Source organism: Halichoerus grypus, chromosome 5, assembly GCF_964656455.1.
Source record: "Halichoerus grypus chromosome 5, mHalGry1.hap1.1, whole genome shotgun sequence".
Lineage (NCBI taxonomy): Eukaryota > Metazoa > Chordata > Mammalia > Carnivora > Phocidae > Halichoerus > Halichoerus grypus.
In genome coordinates this window covers 65,325,982-65,347,662 of record NC_135716.1, presented here as the reverse complement: position 1 = coordinate 65,347,662, position 21,681 = coordinate 65,325,982, and the positions used below count along the sequence as shown (strand labels likewise).

General features: G+C 36.4%; 1 protein-coding gene across 3 annotated transcripts in view; it reads right to left on the bottom strand.

Annotated features, from left to right (window-relative positions):
• Positions 1–4,313: 4,313 nt before the first annotated feature.
• ARMC1 (armadillo repeat containing 1) overlaps positions 4,314–21,681 on the bottom strand; it is a 35,167-nt gene continuing 17,799 nt past the window's right edge. For 2 of the 3 annotated variants that reach the window (XM_036090039.2, XM_036090038.2), the window contains exons 4-7: positions 16,964–17,153; positions 7,423–7,539; positions 7,263–7,337; positions 4,314–6,483 (exon numbers count right to left, since the gene is read on the bottom strand). In XM_036090039.2, the coding sequence (XP_035945932.1) occupies positions 6,292–6,483; positions 7,263–7,337; positions 7,423–7,539; positions 16,964–17,153 (574 nt within the window). In that variant the 3' untranslated portion in view covers positions 4,314–6,291. The remainder of the gene's footprint in view (positions 6,484–7,262; positions 7,338–7,422; positions 7,540–16,963; positions 17,154–21,681) is intronic. The other variant, XR_013447867.1, reaches the window with a different exon arrangement.

The following is a 21,681-nucleotide window of genomic DNA, read 5'->3' as shown; positions in this document are numbered from 1 at the left end:
CCTTAAGTGCTGAAAGAATTTAAAGAACTGGGAGACAGACTGGCAAGGGCCAAAATGGATAGCCAAGGAGGGCTCCATGGAAGAGCTGGTTCTGGAAAACTAGAATCTGGTAATTTAGGATGAGGACAAACATACAATGCATTTACTGAAGACTAAAAATGTCAACTCAACTACAAGTGTCAGGTAAATCAGAAGAGTAGGACAGGTTAGAGAGAGTCTTGAAACCAGAATAATTTGGATTGGACACAATAAAGTCATTGAAGATTTATAACCAGAAGAGTAGAAATTAAAAATACCTAACAATTATTTGGGCAACTATTTGGTCACTAAGAAGGAAAATCCCGACCCCAATACTCAGTAGATGTATTTGACTCCAATTACTTTATTTCCTCTGTAAAATGAGTATGAAAAACCCTAGCTCACTGAACCACTGTGATGATGAAAGAAGGTAACACAAGGACCCAGTACAGAGCCTGAAACACAGTACGTGCTCAAGTAATGTTAAATGTTACTAACAAGCCGGTGGCAGTAATCCAGATGTGCAATAATTAAAATCCACACAAGATCTGAACCAAAGTACCAAATACCCATCCCTTCAACATAGAAATACTACTCTAATTGTTCCACCACCATAACTCATTCGTAAACACTCCCCAAATGCTCAGCACACACTGTTATTATGCTCGGTAGTGTGGCAAACACTAACACGTAAGAAACACTCCCTCCCCTTAAGGATCTTGATCCCACTAAGAATATACTCAGGGAAAGTTATGGACCATAAATGACAGGTCCCAAACGAAAAAGTAAACATGGCAGTTAAGAGGAAGAAGTAATCATGGGGTTTAAATTGTTCACAGGATTTGCATAAGAAGCACTGGGAAATGCTGTTGTAATGTGTACGCTACAAATATTTTTTAGTAAAGAAATGGGTAAATCTGTTTACTGTGAGGACTTCTATAGATCAGGTAAGAAAACTCAAATCCCCTCGCCCCTCTGCCAAACACTGAAAACAAAAAAGTTCACAGGGAAAACAACAGCTCTTAAATATATAAAAAAGCTAACTCTCATTCGGATGATACGCTTTTTTTTTTTTTTTTTTTAGATCACAAAGGGCTAAATGTGGGGTAATACAGTTGGAGAGGTGAAGGGAAACAGGGACTCTCATATCATTCTGGTGAGAGAAGAAACCTGATATACTCTCTAAGGAGGCAGAATCTATCAAAATTAAAAGCACTCACAGGGTTTGCTACATCTAGAAATCTACTCTACGGATATACTAACACAGAACTATTAGTAGCAGCAAAGGATTACAATCAAAACACTGGCTAAATAAATGGTAGAACATTAATACTGTGAAGCTGGGGGAGAAGAAGCTGCTTTATACAAGGATATAGAATAATTTCTAAGATACACTTTAAGTGAAAAAACTAAGGTGCGAGGCATTTTATTACCACATGTATGGGGAGAAAATTTGAAAAGGTTGGTAAATTTATAGAATATTCTTGATGGGCACACAAAATTAGTAACAATGGCTATCCCTGGTGAGGAAAACCAGGTTCAATGGTTCAAAGATAAAGTCATTTTTCACTGTATACCCATTTTGAACACTTAAAAAATTTAAGGTGTACGGGTACCTGGCTGGCTCAGTCAGTAGAACCTGTGACTCTTGATCTCAGTGTTGTGAGTTTAAGCCCCACTCTGGGTGTAGAGCTTACTTTAAAAAAAATTTTTAAATGTATATTTCTTACCAACTGAAACAAATTAAAAGAAAACAAATGAGAATAAATCAAAATGTTTAGTTATGGATATTGTTTATGTTGTAGGATGACAGAGGGCTTGTTTTCTTTATGCATTTCTATAACATACTGAGCTTATTTTCATAATGAGATTTTTTTTCTTTCTTATTTGACAGAGAAAGAGCACAAGCAAGGGGAGTAGCAGCGGGAGAGGGAGAAGCAGGTTCCCTGCTGAGCAAGGAGCCAAACGTGGGACTCGATCCCAGAACCCTGGGATCATGACCTGAGCCGAAGGCAGATGCTTAACCAACTGAGGCACCCAGGCACCCCCATAATAAAATATTTTATTTTTTTAAATTTTTTAAAAAGGATTTTTATTTATTTGAGAGAGCAAGCGAGAGCACAAGAGCAGGGGGAGGGAGCAGCAGACTCCCTGCTGAGCAGGGAGCCCAATGCAGGGCTCTATCCCGGGACCCTGGGATCATGACCTGAACCGAAGGCAGACGCTTAACTGACTGAGCCACCCAGGCGCCCCATAATAAAGTATTTTAAAGGAGAGAAAGTATAAAGGAGGAAATTCCAGATAAGAAAGAATATGAGCAAAGATCTAGCAGGTAGGATGAATACAAAACACTTCGGTTATAATAAATAGACAAGACTAAATAAAGCAGATACTTTCTAACAGTGAGATAAACAACCATGCCTCCTGTACAGAAAGTCTGTAATAATGCTATAGAATGTATGAAAGACTACGTTGGTAGCTACACTCTCCTGACATTCTTGGTGCTAGACAAAGCAGTCTAAACTAAGCCAGAGTCCTTTGTTGACATCACAGCAGAAAATGACAAAAATACTGTTAAGATTAATCTGATAGATTAGAATGTGGCTACCCTAGAAGTAAAAATAGCCGGTTTCTGGCCCAGACATGTTGCCTGTGACACAGGGAGTATTTAAGGGTCTGGAACAGCCACAACATCCAGAAGCTCAGCATTGTTAAAGGCCCACGGTCCATGTGCCAAACATGGTTTCCCTCCTCAGACAGGCCAGCGGCTCTACGTGTGTTTTCCTGTTGTGGCCTAACCAGACTTACTTCTCTCATGGTGTCCAGACAGAGCTTGTGACTGCCAAGAGACCCCTGAGTTAAGTCCCCTGACAGGACTCGGGCCGAGGGCCGGGGCAGGAATGGTGCTGGTAGAACCAGAAAGGTACGCAGCAGGAGCCAAGATGCAGGCTGCCTTGTGAGTGTAGAGACCTGGGGGCCAGGCCGCCTGCGCTGGAGTCCCGGCTTCACCATGGTCTAGCTCTGTCACCTGGGACTAGTGAGCTACTCACGATTTCTCTGCCTCATTTCCCCCAGCTGGAAAATGGAGACATGAAAGTACCTACCTATGGCTGTTAAGGGTTAAAGGTCTAAGTATTTGTCAAGCACTTAGCACGGTGCTGACACAGATTTAGTTTTCGTGTCCACTGCAGGCCTACCATGAGCTTGGCTCTAAGAGAAATAAAAATTCACAGACTTTGTATCTGATAGGTATGGCGAAGGAAAGGAGAGCTATCAAAGATGACAGTACGTGGAGATTTAGAAATTATCGACACAAAGGTAACTGAAATCCTGACAATAGATGAATTCTTCAAGGGACATTTTGATAAAAATCAAATACCTGTGAACTAACCCTCAAAAAATACCCTCAATTGGATAGAGAAAGTTGAGGAGCCAGATAAAGTGTGTTTACAAAGGTACAGTGTCTCACTCGGAATTGAGCACAAGAAGAGAATCGTGTCAAACTTCCAGTAACAGTAATTCCATCTTACACCTGTAAGATTTTAGTTTCAAGTTACTTGTGATGATCTCACTGGATTCAAATAATGATCCCATGAAGTGGAAGAATTATCTCCATTCCATCAATGAAGAAAAACCTCAGAGACTACATTGCTACCTAAAGTTACATAGCTAGTAAGTTATAAAACAGGAAATTGAAATAAATTTCTCCTATAACAATTCTATAAGAATCACGATATTATAAGTTAACCTTAACTTTATTCAACAGAGCAAGTATTATGCTCTTCTCCCACTTTTCTGAAAAATAAAAACCAAATGACAAAGCAAATGAAGAAACTTGCTAAATACCAATAAATCAGAAACAAACATGCCAGAAAAAGAAGTAATACAACCTGACATTTTCCCTATTCACCCAACAATTCGTACCTGTCATTTATTTTTACTGATTCAAGAAAAATTCTTTGTTCATCCTTTTAAAAAAATATCTGCACAGTTACTACTAGCCAGTTACAGCTACAGACTCTCTTGGTTCTCAAAGAGCTAAGTTGGGAGGAAACACTGGTAAACAGAATTTCAATCTAATATGATAAACACTACAATGAGTGTATGTACAGGAGCAGCTGATCCAAACCCAGGGAGAGGCAGGTGTGGTGCTGGGAAGGAGATGAAAGGGAAGATGCATGGGAATGAGTCGGGTAACGCACCTGCAGGGAGCTAGGAGAAGGTGCCAGGCAGCGTGGATACAAACAGGCTCAAGAGTAATCAATAATGCTTATACCACAAAAATGCAATATCCATTCAATTTTAATTATGTTACCTTTTATTATTTTACAATATATTTCAAAAAATGCCGTTACAGTTGCCTTAACTGCTCTATAAGACCTGGAATAAAAGAACACTTAGAATTAGAACACACAGACATCAAGCTGTAATACCTACTTGTACTGAACCATTACTACCAAAGAGACGTAGTTTTTTAAATAGGCAGATGTGTGGCAATGCAAAATAAAATACAAACTTGTTAAAACAAACAGTAAACTTTGTTTTAATGGCTATCGAAAGGAGGTGGTTTTGTTTTCGTTTTTCAACACATCTGGTTCTGGCAGCAAGTTGTATTATGCATTTAAAGCAATACATGCCCTGAAAGCTTCTACTTTCAGTTGTGCGTGTCATCTGAATCAGAGCCCAGACACATGAAAAATATCATTCCCAATCCCCTCACTACCCCTCCCTCCAGAAGGTTGTGAACTCAAGATTCTTGTTGGTGAAGTATTTTACAGTTTTTTTCCAGTGACACTGGATGTTTTTAATTTTCTCTAAAAGAGAAGCGATGAAAATGCAAGGAAACCCTCCAGGGTCCAATTTTCACTTCACATTCTCCACAAGCAATAAAATAGCAGCTCTACATGTTGATGAAAAAGAATTTCAATTTCTCCATATTAGTTTCTTAATCATATTAGCACTAAAATTTATCTGGATTTAGCTGGATTTCCAAAAGGAAAATTTTAGTTGCCAAATATTTCAGAAATTTAATAAAGCATTACATATATGTAATTAGCTCTTATCTACCAAAAAATATATATGTATATATATTTATATTTATTTACCTTACCTTCACTGAAGTTCTTTTTTTCTGGCTGGACATGAGAACAAGATTAAGTGGACCAATGCTGGCTTTATTTCTTTATAAGCAATAATTTGAGTCTTTTTTTCATTCGGTTCGATCGCATGTTCATAATAAATTCACAAAAGGCAATACAAGAAAACACCTACTGAATAGGCATCTGCCAAGCAATTCATGCTTTAAAGTTAGACGCTACCAAATGGCACTATGGCATTATAGGCATTCGATTTTTGTTTTTTTTTTTTCAAGTTTGTCAGTTCTTTACTATTTTTTTTTTCCTAGCAAGGGATGGTATATGATCACAAAGTAAGGCCTAGAGACCATTTATAGCTGCTCCCAGTATTATGCTGGACGGAACTCTTAAGAGCTGATATAAACCAAACTGAACAAGAGTCAACTGGAACCACATCTGATCACATTCAAATAGTCTCCAACAGTACTTTGCTAATATACATGTTTCCTTCTTCTCGGCTGATTTTGTGTTGATCTTTTTAAAATTACAACAAGTAAGACTGCAAAGTTTTTGTAGACTTGTGGTTTTAGGGGACTGCTATGTTCATATGGATATATTTTAAATCACAAAATGTCTCTATAGTAATGTTCTTTCTATAAACATGGTTGGCAAAATAAAAAAGGCACGAAAGGGGGATAATGAGAAATGTTTTCAATTTCAGTGAAGAATACCAAAGCAAGTATCTTTCATGAAGAAAAGTAGAGAAAAATGTTCAGTAATTCATGCAAGACTTGAGCTTAAAAAAAAAAAAACAAAAAACCAACTTCTCTTCAGATAGGTCCTGAGGCTTGAGGAGAAATGAGTTTTCCTAATCACGTGCTTCATGTAAAATAAAATGTAAAGCTGAACATATATATGTTTGGTTTAACAGTGGACCCATGTTTTTTAAAAAGTGAGGCAATTAAAGGAAAACAAAACCAAAATACCTTCATAAACAAAGAACTCCACCTGTAGCCTCTGTCCTTTTTACCACTGAGTGGGGCAAAATGTCCAATAAAATGTAAAATGCAGCATACGCAATCATGTAATCTAAAAACTTTTCATGATAACTTATTGCAAATTGCACTTGACAGTTCACCACAACAATGGAAAACTGGCCCCTTGTTGGTTCACACAGTCCTTGAGACACAAAGTGAAGTCACCAGTAAAACGATCTTGATAAAAAGTTTGCAGCTGTGCTCAGCCAGCTAGCTCCACCCTCTGGGTGTGAGCCAACGCGGGACACTGCTTTGTCTTGCTCCTTTGTGGGACTCTCATCCTCAGGCAGGTAGTCGGGCAGTTCTGTGTTCTGTTCTACTTCCACAGGCGTATCTTGGAATGGGACCAACATCTGATACAGAGAACACGTTAAGAGTTATTACAAAATCATCCTAATTGACACAGATATATATGTCTTAAGCTAAAGGTCAACTTTACTCCTCATTCTAATCACCATATTTATTCTCAGGGGTTATATTCCTTTAAAAATCTTCCTCTTACATGAAGGTAGGCCCAACTGCTGAGCACAGAAAGGCAGAAATACACATGAAAACTAAGATGTTTTTCTCCTGAGGCTCCAGGAATAAATGTGCAACTCCTGTCTATTTAAAGAAAACAAAAGCAAGTATCTGGCTACTGTGTGCCCCTGAAGGGCCACTGAACCTCCTTTCTATGGGAAGACAAATAAGCTAAAGGAATGCAGGTTTGTTTTCCCTATCACAAAGCTAGTGGCAAAAACAGCAAGAGGCAAAGATTTTCACTGTATTTACCTATCCTTGGTGGGAACAGACCTTTATTTTTTGGATTAGCAAAACTAAGGTTAGAAAGAAAGTATTTAAAAACCAGCGCAAGGAAACTAGATATCCTTTATTTCCATATAAAATTAGGAAGACGTCTCCACTGAGATTAAGAACAGACTCTGAAATCCACAAAATATGAGAACAGACTTTAAAATCTACAAAAGACCTATATTTCTAAAAGAGTTAACTGTTAGCCAAGAAATATTAAGATAATCTGACCCAACCACACTCCTGTGTATTTGGCAACTAACAGCCTGAAAATACTTACAATCTGCTAGCCCTAAAGAATAATCAGGAGTCAGGTATAAAGAAAACTAAATAAAGCATTTACCTCTTCTCCACTTTCACTTTTCACAACTTGCTGAGCTTTCATAACCTTGGTTGATGCTATCGCTGATGCCAAAGCCTAGGCCAGGATTAAAAGGAACAATTTTGAACACTGATTTGTTTACCTATAACCTCAAGCATATTCAGCCATTTAAAATACTAACCTCTGCTTTCAAATCTGAACGGATCCGCACCACACATCTTTGAACAGCCATTTGAAAAGTAAAGCTAATAACACCTTTAATTTTTAACAAAGCCTCTTCACAGAGATTTCTCCGAGACTGAAAAGGTTAAAAAACAAAAACAAATTATTATTAAAATTGGCAAAATAATAAAAACAAACAAATCAACTCAAACCACACCGAATTAGTCATTGGGGGGGGCGGGGTAAGTAAATGTCCCTATTTCAGTTCTAACGACTCATTCTTGAGGGCACGCTGCTGGTGGTGTTTAGTCAAGTTTATTAAATTTTATAAGATCAACAGACTAATAATTCCTGCTGGATTTTTTCAAACTTCATTACTGATACTTAGTTTTAATAATTTTTATCGGAAATAAGTTAGCCAATATTAATTTAAATCTTAATGCAGAAGGAATGGAAGAACAATATAGAAAAAAAATGCTGAAAAGCAGAGGGTCCTCTAGCTTAAGGGTGAGCAAACTACAGTCCACCCACTGTTTTTACTGGAACAACAGCCACACGCATTTGTTTACCTACTGTCTGAGGCTAGTTTTATACTATAGCAGAGTTAGTAGTTATAACAGAGACCATATGCCCTGCCAAACCTAAAATATTTACTACCTGGCCCTTTAAAGAAAAGGTTTGCTGACCCGTGCTCTACTTAAAAATCTCTGAGGATAATTCTGATAGACTGATGTTAGAATTAGTGAGTGTTCAGTGTCTGACTCACCACTTTTTAAAGTACTTGGTATTTATAAATATCACTACATCCTTCATTTATGGCGTTCTCAATGGTTACCACTGCATTTTCAAGGGTTATTAATACCCTCTTTTTAGTTCTCATTTTCCTCTGACAACACAATAAAACATACCCCCTTCAATGTTTCTTTGACTCCTAATAATACGCTACTTAGACCACTGGTTATTCCATCTGTCTCATCTTGCCGCCAAGGTCCAGTGCCTAAAACTAAGTGATTTTGTTTCTACTTCATCCCTCAGTAGACTATTCCCATCACTTCAACCATTATTACCATGGAGAACACAGACGTATATCTCCAAGAGGACCTTATTTTCATTTGCTATCAGACATACCCATTTGGATATCAAGTGGTCATCTCAAACACAAGATCCAAAGCAAAAATGGATTAAAAAGTAACTACAGGGGTGCCTGGGTGGCTCAGTCTGCTAGGCATCGGACTCTTGATTTCGGGTCATGATCTTAGGGTCATGGGATTGAGCCCCGCGTCGGGCTCCATGCTCAGCAGGGAGTCCACCTGAGATTTTCTCTCTCCCTCTGTCTCTCCCCCTGCTTGTGCTCTCTCTCAAATAAATAAATGAAATCTTAAAAAAAATAAAATAAAAAAAGTAACTACAGTTTCACCTTATCCCTCCCTCCACCTCCAGCTCACGTATCGTATCACCGTCTTTACATCTTCCTGTGTCTTTACTGAAACCAGGTTCTGGTTCAGTATTTCTGATGGGACAGGCATCTGCAATTGACCCCAAATCCCTGGAACACCCTGAGAAACACTGCCTTCAAATTACCTGACTCACTCTTTTCCTCCATTGAATATAATCAGTCTTCAAACTTATTCTAATAATCCTTCAAAAGAACTCCTATCATTGCTTATCTCCCTACCACCATTATAGAATGGTGCTAGTCAACTTGCTAATATTTGAGACTTCAGCAATCACTTTCGTACAATATATTGGCCTGTATTCTCATGTGTGCTTTGTTGAGTTTTATCATAGCTTTCAAAAGGAACTGTATTATTCTTATTCATTAAAATTAGATGGCACTGGTGATATTTTATATATCTTACTATTTTCCATTCAATCAATTTATGTCTACTACCGGAGCTTGCTTTCTAGAAACTTTTTGGGATCTTGTGGCCCCAGTTTCAGTAAGATAGTTGTTAACTATCTTATTTGGCAATGTCATGGATAACATGCATATGAAAAACTTCCCCCCACCCTTACCTAGAGAATCCTAAATCCTGAGGCCAAATTGCTATGGATAATCTAATGTAACCTACCTGGCCTAGCTAAAAAGATAAGTGGTAATCTATGGTTGCTACCCCTAATATGTAAAGTCATATAACTTATCACTGCTCAAAGTAACTTCAGGGAGACTTCCAAATGCAGTCAAGATGGAGTAACAAGGAATGGATTTAGCCAATATACACAAAATAAAATGAATAAAACAATGATTTCCAGAGAGTGGAAAACAAACGTCCCTGAGAGAAGGAAAATAAATGAAATGAGCTCCACAAAGACATCAGCATATTGCCTAGAAAGTTTCCAGGCTGTAATTTAGGAAAGGAGAACTCAAGGGGAACCAGCAGCAGTCTCCGTCAGTTAAGGACACAGCTGAAAATTCAGGGAGGTCAAGGCAACTATAATTCATAGGACAGAGCACAAAAGAGGGCAGAGCTGTGCAAAAAGGGCCCACAGGGAGAAAGCATACCCTAGAGATCTGTGGTGAGCTCCCCTCAGGTTTTCAGCTGAACAATGATCAGTACATGCATGTGAAGAAAGAACCTGAGGCTGAATAAAGAACCAGACTGTAAAGGAATAGAAGGAACAATTCTGCAGGCTCAACTGTGCTGGAAATACTCCATGTTTCCATCATACAGAGTGGAAAAACTTTGATATACATGGGGGCATGAACAGAGAACCCAGAAGAGTATTGCCTCAGTAGTGTAGCAAAATTATCCCTAGGATGAAGGGTGCTATGGTCTTGCCTAACAAAGCTTAAAAGCAAGCCTCAAAAAGATCTGTTTGCAAGTAACTGTGATCTAGAACAAATCTCAAGAATTTTTTTAAAGGATTTGCATACAAATAAATATATGCTGTGCCCAACAAAGTAAAATTTGCAATGCCTAGCATCCAGTCAAAAATTACCAAGAATGCAAAGGAGCAAAAAAAAAATACAACCTATAATTAGAAAAGTCAATCTATAATTACAAAAATCAATCTATAAAAACATACTCAAAAAAACACAGATGATTAAATTAGTAGATAAGGACATTAAAATTATTCCAACCATCTTCTGTATGTTCAAATAAAGTATAAACATGTTAAGGAGTTATAAAAAAAGACCCAAATCAAACTTCTAGAAATAAAATAAGGGGCACCTGCCTGCAGAGCATGTAACTCCTGATTTCAGGGTCATGAATTCAAGCCCCACATTGGGCATGGAACCTAGTTAAAATAAAAAAATAAAATAGTAAGATAAAAAAATAAAACAATGTCTACAGTAAAAAAAAAAAAAGTGAAGAGATTAATAGGAAGTTAAACACTTGCAAAGGAAAAATTTAGCAAATATAGCAACAGAAACTATCCAAAATGAAACAGAGGGGGAAAAAAAAAGAACGGAAGAAAAAAATTAGCAGAATATCAGTGAGCTGTGAGACTTCACATGGTTGAACATGTGTAACAAGAATACCTTGAAAGACTAAGGGGAAAGGGGGACAGAAACAATATTTGAAGAAATAATGGGAAAAAACTGTCCAAATTTGCTGCATATTACAAACCCAGAAATCCAAGAAGCTGAATAAATATGAAGAAAATTATACCAAGGCACGTTATAAACAAACTGACCAAAAGCAGTGATGAAAGAGAAACTCTCAGAAGTAGGCAGAGTGAGAAAAATAAGATATATTACATATAGAAGAACACAAATAGGAACAATAGATTCCCGAATAGAAACAATGCAAGGAAGACGACAGTGGAGCAATGTCTCAAAGTATGGTGTTAAAAAAAAAAGAAAGAAAAAAATTGTCACTTAGATTTTCACACCCACTGAAAATAATCCTTCCAAAAAAAAAAATGACTCTACCAGACATACAAAACTGAAGGAGTTAGAGACTTCAATATCTGACTTTCAAAAATGAATGTAATAGGGGTGCCTGGGTGGCTCAGTTGGTTAAGCGACTGCCTTCGGCTCAGGTCATGATCCCGGAGTCCTGGGATCGAGTCCCACATCGGGCTCCCGGCTCAGCGGGGAGCCTGCTTCTCCCTCTGACCCTATCCCCTCTCATGCTGTTTCTCTCTCTCTCTCTCTCAAATAAATAAATTTAAAAAAAAAATCTTAAAAAAAAAAAAATGAATGTAATAGTAGACAGAAGATGAGCAAGGAAAATAAGGCTTAAAAAACAGTATAAACCAACAAAACTCAACAGACACTTAGAATACTCCCAAACAAGAGTGTATACATTCTCAGGGACATGTGGAACATTCTCCCAGGATAGACCATGGTAGGCCATGAAACAAGCCTCAATATATTGAAAAGGACTGAAATCATACAATGTTGTCAAATCACATGAAATTAGAAATTAATAACAGAAGGAAATTTGGAAAATTCAGAAATACATGGAAATAAAACAACAAACTTCTAAATAATAACCAATGTGTCAAAGAAAAATTAGAAAATAGTTTGAGATGAATAAAATGAAAACACCACATACCAAATCTGATGGCATACAAAGAAAGTAGTGCTTAAACAAAAATTTATAAGCTGTAATAACTACATTAAAATAGAAGAAAATCTCAAGTTTTAAGAAAGTCCAGAGCAAGCAGAAGGAAGGAAATCATAAAGATTATGGCAGGGGAAAAAAGAAAGAGAGAAAAGGGAAAAAATAGGAAAAAAAAATCGATGAAACTAAAAGTTGGTTTGAAAAGCTCAACAAAACTGATAAACCTTTTAGCTACAGAAAGAAGACTCAAATTACTAAAATCAGGAGTTTAGGACATTACGACGAATCTGACTGAAACAAAAGATTATAAGCAAATACTATGAACACATTATGCCAATACATTAAGATAACCTCAATGAAATGGACAAATTCCTAGAAAAATAAAATTATCAAAACTGACTGAAGGAAAAATAGACCTATAATAAGTAAGGAGACTAAATTAAAACGAGAAAATATACCACAAAAAAAGCTCTGGACCAAACGGTTTCACTGGTGAACTCTACCAAATGTTTACAGAATAATCAACACCAGTCTTTCACAAACTCATCCAGACACTTCCTAGCTCATTTTACCCTGATACCAAAACCAGAAAAAGATACCACATGAAAGAAAACTGTAAATAAAACTATAAAATACCCTGTATGAATACACACACACCACACAATACCTCAACAGAATCCCAGCAAGCTGAATCCAGCAGCATATTAAAAAGATTATATAGCATGACTGGGATTTACCCTAGGAATGAAAGGTTGATTCAAAATATGAAAATCACCAGGACGTCTGGGTGGCTCAGTTGGTTAAGTGTTGGCCTTTGGCTCAGGTCATGATCCCAGGGTCCTGGGATCAAGTCCCGCCATCGGGCTCCTTGCTCAGCAGGGAGCCTGCTTCTCCCTCTGCCTACCGTTTCCCCTGCTTGTGCTCTCTCTCTGACAAATAAATAAATAAAATCTTAAAGAAATATATGAAAATCACCAATGTAATACATATTAATAGAATTCATCTCAACAATGAAAAGACAAATAAACAATTTAAAAACAGATAATAGGCATTTCTCCAAAAGAGAAAATATGTGATAAATTAAAGATATATGCAATAAACATTAAAACAACCACTGAGAAATGGCCAATAAGCACATGAAAAGATACTCAACATCATTAATCACTAAGGAAATGCAAATCAAAACAACAAAACAAAAACAAAAAAACCCCAAAAACAACAGCAAAAAAACCCCACAATAAGATAACACTTCAAATCTACCAGGATAGCTTTTTTTTTTTTTTTTTTTTGGATAGTTATTAAACAACAGAAATCTATGTTGACAAGGCTGTGGAGAAAGTGACCCTTCATATGTTGCTGATGGGAATGTAAAATGCTGCAGCCACTGTAGAAAACACTCTGGAAGTTGCTCAAAAAGCTAAACAAAGTTAATGTATCATCCAGCAACTCTACCCCAGAACATATCCAAGAGAACCGAGGACATAAATCCACACAAAAAATTATACACCAATATTCACAGAATTATTCATAATAGCCAAAAAGTGAAAACAGCCCAAATGTCCACCAACTGATGAACGAATAAACAAAATACAGTACATCCATACAATGGAATATTATAAAGAGGAAAGATGTACTGATACATGCTACAATAGGGATGAACCTTGGAAACATTATGCTAAAGTGAAAGCCAGGCATGAAATGTCACATAGCCTATGATTCCATTTATATGAAATGTCCAGAAGAGGCAAATCCATAGACACAGAAAGTAAATTAGGGGTTATCAGGGGCAGGGGGTAGTGACTGCTAATGGGTATGAGGCTTCCTTTCAGAGTAATGAAATGTTCTGGAATTAGACTATGGTGATGGCTGCACAACCCTGTAAATACACTAAAAGCACGGAACTGTACACTTCAAAATGGTGTATTTATAGTATGTGAATTCTATTTCAATTAAAAAAAAACCAGAAAGAATTCACTGCCAGCAGACCTGTACTAGTATAAGAAATGTTAACAGAAGGAAAATGAAATCAGATGAAAATCTAGAATTTACACAAAAGCATAAAGAGCCTGGAAATGACAAAAAGTAGGTGGACAGAAAATACTTTTTCTTATTTTAAAACGTCTTAAAAGAGACTGATTTTTTTGAAATCACAGAGACAGAAAGTGAAATAGTGGGTGCCAGGGGCTGGGGGGAAGGATGAAAGGGGAGTTATTGTGTAATGAGTACAGAGTTTTAGGTTTTACAAGATAAAAACCTGTACATTCATAAGAAGTATAGAGGTGATGGTGACACAACATTATGAATGTATTTAATACCACTGAACTGTATACCTAACAATGGTTAAGACAGGAAATTTTATACTTATCTGTATTTTACCAAAATGAAAAAAATTTTAAAAATAGACTATTTAAAGTAATAACAGTGCATCTGGGGTTTATAACACATGTGGGAATAAAACATGTAACAACTGCAAAGAGGGAGAGAAAGGGGAAATGGAAGTATAATGTTCTAAATGCCCTATACTATGTATGAAGTAATATATTAATTGAAGCTGCACTATAGTAAATTAAAGATATATTAAAAAAACCTTAAATCAACCAACAAAAAGAAAGGAAGGAGAACTGTAGCTAATAAGCCAACAAAGGAAATAAAAGAAAATCATAAAAAATATTCAATTAGTCCAAAAGGCAGAAAATGGAAAAGGGGAACAATGAACTATGGGACAAATAGAGAACAATCAGCAATGGGCCCCTGACTGGCTCAGTTGGAGGAGCATGCAACTTTTGATCTCTGGGTCATGAGTCTGAGCCCCCTGTTGGGTGCAGAGATTACTTAAATAAATAAATACATAAACCTTAAAAAAAAAAAAAAAAAAAAGAAAGCAATTAGTAAGAGTTGTTTTAAAACTAACCATATTAATAATATCAAATATAAATGACCCCAACACTCCATTTAAAAGGCAGAATTTTCAGAATGGATTAAAAGGCAAGGCCGAACTATATAGTGCCTGTAAGAAATCTTAAAATACAGACATGAATAGAAGATACACACTCAGCAAAAGCAAGCAGAAGAAGCTAATATTAAAAGCAGACAAGGTAGAATGAATTCGGAAGAAACTATCCTGTAGGACTATTACAGTATTCTAATATTACAATATTCTAATTACTATATTACTATACTATACTACACTCTAAAAAATTGTGTACAACTGGTATTATTTCATCCTTAAATGTTTGGTAGAATTCACTAGTGAAGCCATCTGGGACAAAAGTTTTTTTTATGGGAAGGTTTTTAATTACAAGATCAATTTCTTTAATAGATACTGAGCTATTCAGGTTATCTATTTCTTCTTGAATAAACCTTGGCAATCTGTGTTTTTCAAGAAATTTTCCCGTTTCATCTATATTACTAAATTTATTGGCATAAAGTTATTTAAAATATTCATTTACTTTCCTTTTAATGTCTATAGGGTCTACAGTGATGTTTTCTTTCTCTTATTTCTGGTATTGATAATTTGTGACTTTTTTTTAAAATAGTTTTTATTTATTTATTTATTTATTTGAGAGAGAGAGAATGAGAGAGAGCACATGAGAGGGGGGAGGGTCAGAGGGAGAAGCAGACTCCCTGCCGAGCAGGGAGCCCGATGCGGGACTCGATCCAGGGACTCCAGGATCATGACCTGAGCCGAAGGCAGTCGCTTAACCAACTGAGCCACCCAGGCGCCCGATAATTTGTGATTTTTATTCTTGATTGGTTTGGCTATAAGTTTATCAATTTTATTGATCATGTCAAAGAATCAGCTTTTGATTTCATTGGTTTTTCTCTATTGCTTTTCATTTCACTTATTTGTTTCTTCTGCTTACTTTGGATTTAATTTGTTCTTCTTTTTCTAGTTTCTTAAGGTAGAAACTTAAGTCACTGAGAACTTTTCTCTCTTGTATATAAATATTTAGGCATTCGGTGCTATTGAATTACCTTCTAAATACTGCTTTAGCAGCTTCCCACAAATTTTGATATTTCATTTTCATTTTTATTCAGTTTAAAATGCTTTATAATTTCTCTTTTGATTTCTTCATCGACTCATGGATTATTTTAGAAATATATTATTTAGTCTCCAAAGTATTTGGGGAGTTTCCAAATAACTTCTGTTTCTGATTTCTAATTTGCTTTTCCTTGTGCTAACATACTTTGCATAGTTCTTTTAAATTTATTAATACTTGTTTTAATGGCCCACAATAAGGTCTACCTTGGTAAATACTCCACGTGTATGTGAAAAGAATGATTATTATCTTGTTGCTGGATAGGGTGTTCTATAAATATAGATTAGGTTGAGTTGGTTGTTAGTGTTATTTGAGTCTTCTATATCCTTAACTGATTTTCTGTATACTTGTTCTATTAATTGAGGGTGGTGGTGAAATCTCCAGATCTAATTGTGGATTTGTCTATTTCTCCTATCATTTCTGTCAGTTTTGGCTTCATATACTTTGAAGTTCTATTATTAGGGCATAAATATTTAAAATTGTTATGTCCTCTGATTAACTGACACCTTTAGAACAAAATGCCCCTGTGGGATTTATTCTTCAAGACCTGGCAAGTGTCACTGAAGAAACTATTTACAATAGTCCCCCTTCCACATCTTATCCACGGGGAGATCCATTCTAAGACCCCCAGGGGATGCCTAAAACTGCAGAAAGGACTGAAACCTATATATACTATGTTTTTTTCCTATACATAAATAAGTTTATTTATAAATTAGGCTCAGTAAGAGATTAACAATAATGATTACTAAAATAGAACAATTATAACAACACATTGTCATAAATGTTATGTGAATGTGATCTCTCTCTCAAAATATCTTATCGTACTAAAATTACCCCTCTTCTTGTGATGATGCGAGGTAATAAAATGCCTATGTGATGAGATAAAGTAAATGACATAGGCACTGTGACATAGCCTTAGGCTACTACTGACCTTCTGATATGTCAGGAGGAGGATCATCCACTTCCCCACCCCATCTTATGAACCATGTGTTTAAAAAAGTCTTACCGTATCATCAAGACCATCTATGTGCAAAACCACTGTTTTGGCACGTTTGTTTGTAGTTCCCAGAAAAAACTGAGCTTTCCTTCTACGTGAATTCATTTCATTGAAACTATCACCATCTGCCATATTGGAAGACTGAAGAATGTCATAAATTTCAGAAGCCAGCAGTTTTGTTTCTCCTGGGGTTGTAGTCCTTGAAAAGAAACACATATAAATTAATTAGTCTTGTCACTTCTATTGATTCTGTAATTTGATACCTTGACTTTGCAGAGCCCTGTTTTCTTCATTCTGATGCTTTGTTCAATTGAAAGGAAACACCAGTGAATCCTAGAATAATCAACAACATAGCAAAAGCACCTAGTTGATCATAAGGTCTTCTAATTTCATTTCATTTTTCTTTTTTTAAAGATTTTATTTATTTATTTGACAAGAGAGAGACAGCGAGAGAGGGAACACAAGCAGGGGGAGAGGCAGAGGGAGAGGCAGAGGGAGAAGCAGGCTTCCCACTGAGGAGGGAGCCCGATGCAGGGCTCGATCCCAGGATCCCGGGATTGTGACCTGAGCCAAAGGCAGACGCCTAACGACTGAGCCACCCAGGCGCCCCTCATTTTTATTATTTTCTTAAAGATTTTATTATATATAGAGAGTGTGTGTGCACATGTGCACGGGGTTGGGGGGGAAGGGGGGATAGAGGGGAGGGAGAAGGAAGGGGAAAGAATCTCCAGCAGATTCCTGGCTGAGTGCTGAGCCCAACATAGGGCTCAATCCCACAATCCGAGCCGAGACCAAGAGTCTGAAGCTTAACCAACTGAACCACCCAGATGCCCCAAGGTCTTCTAATTTCATTTTAAATCCATGGTTCACTGAGATTCAAAACTTATCACTATAATAGAACAGCATATTTAATCAAAATCATTAATTAAACAGGCAATCAACTAAAAAGATTAGGATACAACCTGTCCCCGAATTCATACTAAAATAACTTGAAAGTACCCTGACCTTGAAGAAGGTATAACACATAAAAATCCAAAAGGAGAAAACAAATTAGGAGAGGATCATTCATATTATCTCAATAAGGAGATTTCTTAATAAATTCAAACTGCTTCTTAAATTTACATTTTTTACGTATCTTTTACAAACCATGTATGTATTATGAAACCACAACTAAAACAAAAGTTTTCATTCTTGAACTTCTCTAAATCCTACTATAGCTCCTCACATAAACATCTAGTGCCATTCTGTCCAAAAAGACTTTCTGCATTGATACAAACGTTCTACAGCTGCACTGTCCACTCACCATATATGGCTACTGAGCAACCACAACTTAAAAAATGATTTTATTTACTTTGAATTAAATGTAAATCGCCACATGTGACAAGTGTCTACCATAATGGACAGCACAGATCTAATGCTTTTTATAGTTAAACTGAATAAACAGTAAATACACATAAGTGTTAAAAATAACCCTCATTTTACTTATAGATAAGCTCAATTAAGTCCAAACCTTATAACATACATTCGAGGCCTTTAAGTCTATCCCCATTCAGCTCTACCAACATCAGCTCATTTTGTCTTTTTATGAATACCTTCTATAGATGCCTTTTCCTCAACCAAAAGAGCTTTACCTAGACCATTCGCTTTTAAACTCTTACTCCTCCCCTGAAGGCTCAACCTCAACTACCATCTTTGTGAAGCTTCCTCACTCCAATAATCCATTCCTCCCTCTACATTTACAGTACTATGCTGGGGCACTTTGGTGGCTCAGTCAGTTAAGCGTCCCACTCTTGGTTTCGGCTCAGGTCACGATCTCAGGGTCATGATATCGAACCCCATGTTTGGCTCCGCACACAACGTGGAGTCTGCCCAAGATTCTCTCTCCCTCCCCCTCGCACTCCCTAAAATAAATAAATAAAATCTTTTAAAAACTAATAAAATACTATACTTGTGCTTATACTACTGATCTTAATTTTCTATTTTTTTCTCTTCAAGAATGGGGATGTATTTCTCTCCACAGGGCCTCACTAAACTTTTTACAATCCACTTGTTTACTGAATGAGCAGGAACACTTCAATTTCCGATATTCAAGCTATAAAACTAGCTATACAGAGCTTCAGGTCCAGGGGTACTAATCTGGCAATTTTCCAGGCACTCAATTTACTATACCCACTGCTTTTCTGGGCTACTGTTGACCCCAGAGATCAATCACTTTCAATGATTTTGGCCGTGTATTCCAAGAAGCTATTAAAAAGACTATTTTGAAGGGGGAGATGTCTCAGCACTTTTCTGGTAGCTGTTTTAAGGTACTGAAAACGTCACTGCAGTTCTGAGATATTTTAAATACTAGCCAACCACAAGTTGTAAAGAGTCTGAGGACAGTAGAGATACTCATGAATTTAGGAGGAAAAAAAACATTGTCTTTGCTACCCCTTTCCAGCATCAATACCGTTTCCAAGAGTTTGCATCAAATTAAAAAAAAAACAATCATCACAACACATAATAGAAGACTCAACTAATGACCTTCCTATAAAAAATTTTAAAATGCATATATTATTTCAAAAACTGTTTCCTGATGAACTAGTGACAAAAAATATTGGAACACTGTAACATTAAATGATTATCTTCCTGTTCTGCAGAATCAGAACTATAACAGTAGTTCTAAACCACTAACGCACGCCTCTGAGAATCTGCTGTAAAATTCAAGAATATTTCACGAAAAATGCAAATATAAAAATTTTCCACATCAATTTCAGTGAATTTATGTACCTACCCATGCCATCTATCTTATACCAACCTCAAAGAACACAAATGGTTTAACATTTTTTAAACTGATCTAGAATTGGAGGGGGTAGAATAGGAGAACAGCAATGTAGCGATCCATCCGATGTTTGAAAAACATCAATAAAGTGGCAACTGCTGGTAAAAATATAATTGGTACTATTTGAAAAAAATTAACAGTGATAAGACACAAAAATATCTATACTCTGATTCTGTAATTCTTCTACTGGAACTTGTTAAGAAAATAATCCACGAAATAAAAGTAATCCAAAATATAAAAATAGCCTTTTATATAGTTAGGCAAAGAAATTTTAGAACAGTACTGCCCAACATAACTTTCAGAGATGATGGAAATGTAGTAAACTAGTCACATGACTACTGAACACTTAGAATATGGCTGGTACAAGTGAAAAATTGGTTTTTAAATTTTAATTAATTTGAACTTAAACTGCCACATGTGGCTAATGACTACCATATGGACAGAAGTTTTAGAAAAAAGGGAAGACTACCTCTGCTGTCAGTTTCCTTATTAAGCTAACCCTCCTTTTCTTGGTTAATAATTGCTCCCATATGTCTGACAAACCATTCCTTTAACACCTTTTCTGACTGAGATCCTGCAGAAGAAATTAGCTCTACAAGAAAACTAGATAAGTGACTATCTTCTCAGTTCTCCGAAGGACAGTATAGAGCTAGAGCCATTCCAGATTCACAGGAGAGAAGATAATCTATTACATCTAAAGGATTCCTTAGGACTTTGGGGCTTAATTCTCTCATAAACCTATACTAGTGGTTTCCATATTAACAGCAACCGAGGGAAGAAAATTCCATTTATTCATAAAAACAATTTGCAAAGGTGATATATGTGCATTTACAATTGCCTGTGCGGCTACAGGGGCTATTTGCACTAACTTTCAATTAGAAAATTAAGGATTTACAAAAAAACAAAAAAACAAAAACTAAACAAAACAAAGCAACCCCAAAAACAAAAAACAAAAAAAGAAAGTTAAGGATTTACAACAAACTATACTTTACCTAGAGAGTCACACAGGGTACGCCTGCTTAGATAAACAAAGCAATTACAGATGACAGATTAGAAAAATGGTTCTATGAAATAAATACTCCAACCACCACCACTTTTAACTTCCTTATTTCATAATTCCAAAATTTCATCATTTTCACACTGTAATAAATTCCATTTCTACCTACTTAAAAACTGAAAGATTTTAAAAGGATAACATAATCAAATCAATGTGATGTTCTCACAGTTAAATATGGTCTTCAGGTGTACCTTAAAGACTAATTTTATTGCTACCCTTCCTATGAAACAGTTAAGGGATCTATTTACAGACCCAGATCCCTCTTAAAACTAAGTAAAATTTTGTCTTAGGCTAAATTATATTTACAAAAGCATATAAGAAAATTGAATTACAAATGAAGTTATTTCTTGATCTGGGCACTATGAACTATCTGTTCAATAAATAAATTATAAATAATTATTTCCTTATTTTTAAAAAAATGCTTTTAAAACCAAAAAGAAAAATCCAAGAGCATCTACATATTTAGAAGCTATCTTAGTCTTTAAAAAAAAAAATCACTGGGCACCTGGGTGGCTCAGTCGTTAGGCGTCTGCCTTCGGCTCAGGTCATGGTCCCAGGGTCCTGGGATCGAGCCCTGCATTGGGCTCCCTGGTCAGTGGGAGGCCTGCTTCTCCCTCTCCCACTCCGCCCTGCTTGTGTTCCCTCTCTTTCTCTCTAACAAATAAATAAAATATTTTAAAAAATAAATAAATAAAAATAAAATAAAATAAATTACTGTTGGGGCGCCTGGGTGGCTCAGTTGGTTAAGTGTCTGCCTTCGTTCGGCTCAGGTCATGAGTCCTGGGATCGAGCCCCGCATCAGATTCCCTGCTCAGTGAACAGTCTGCTTCTTCCTCTGCCCCTCACCCC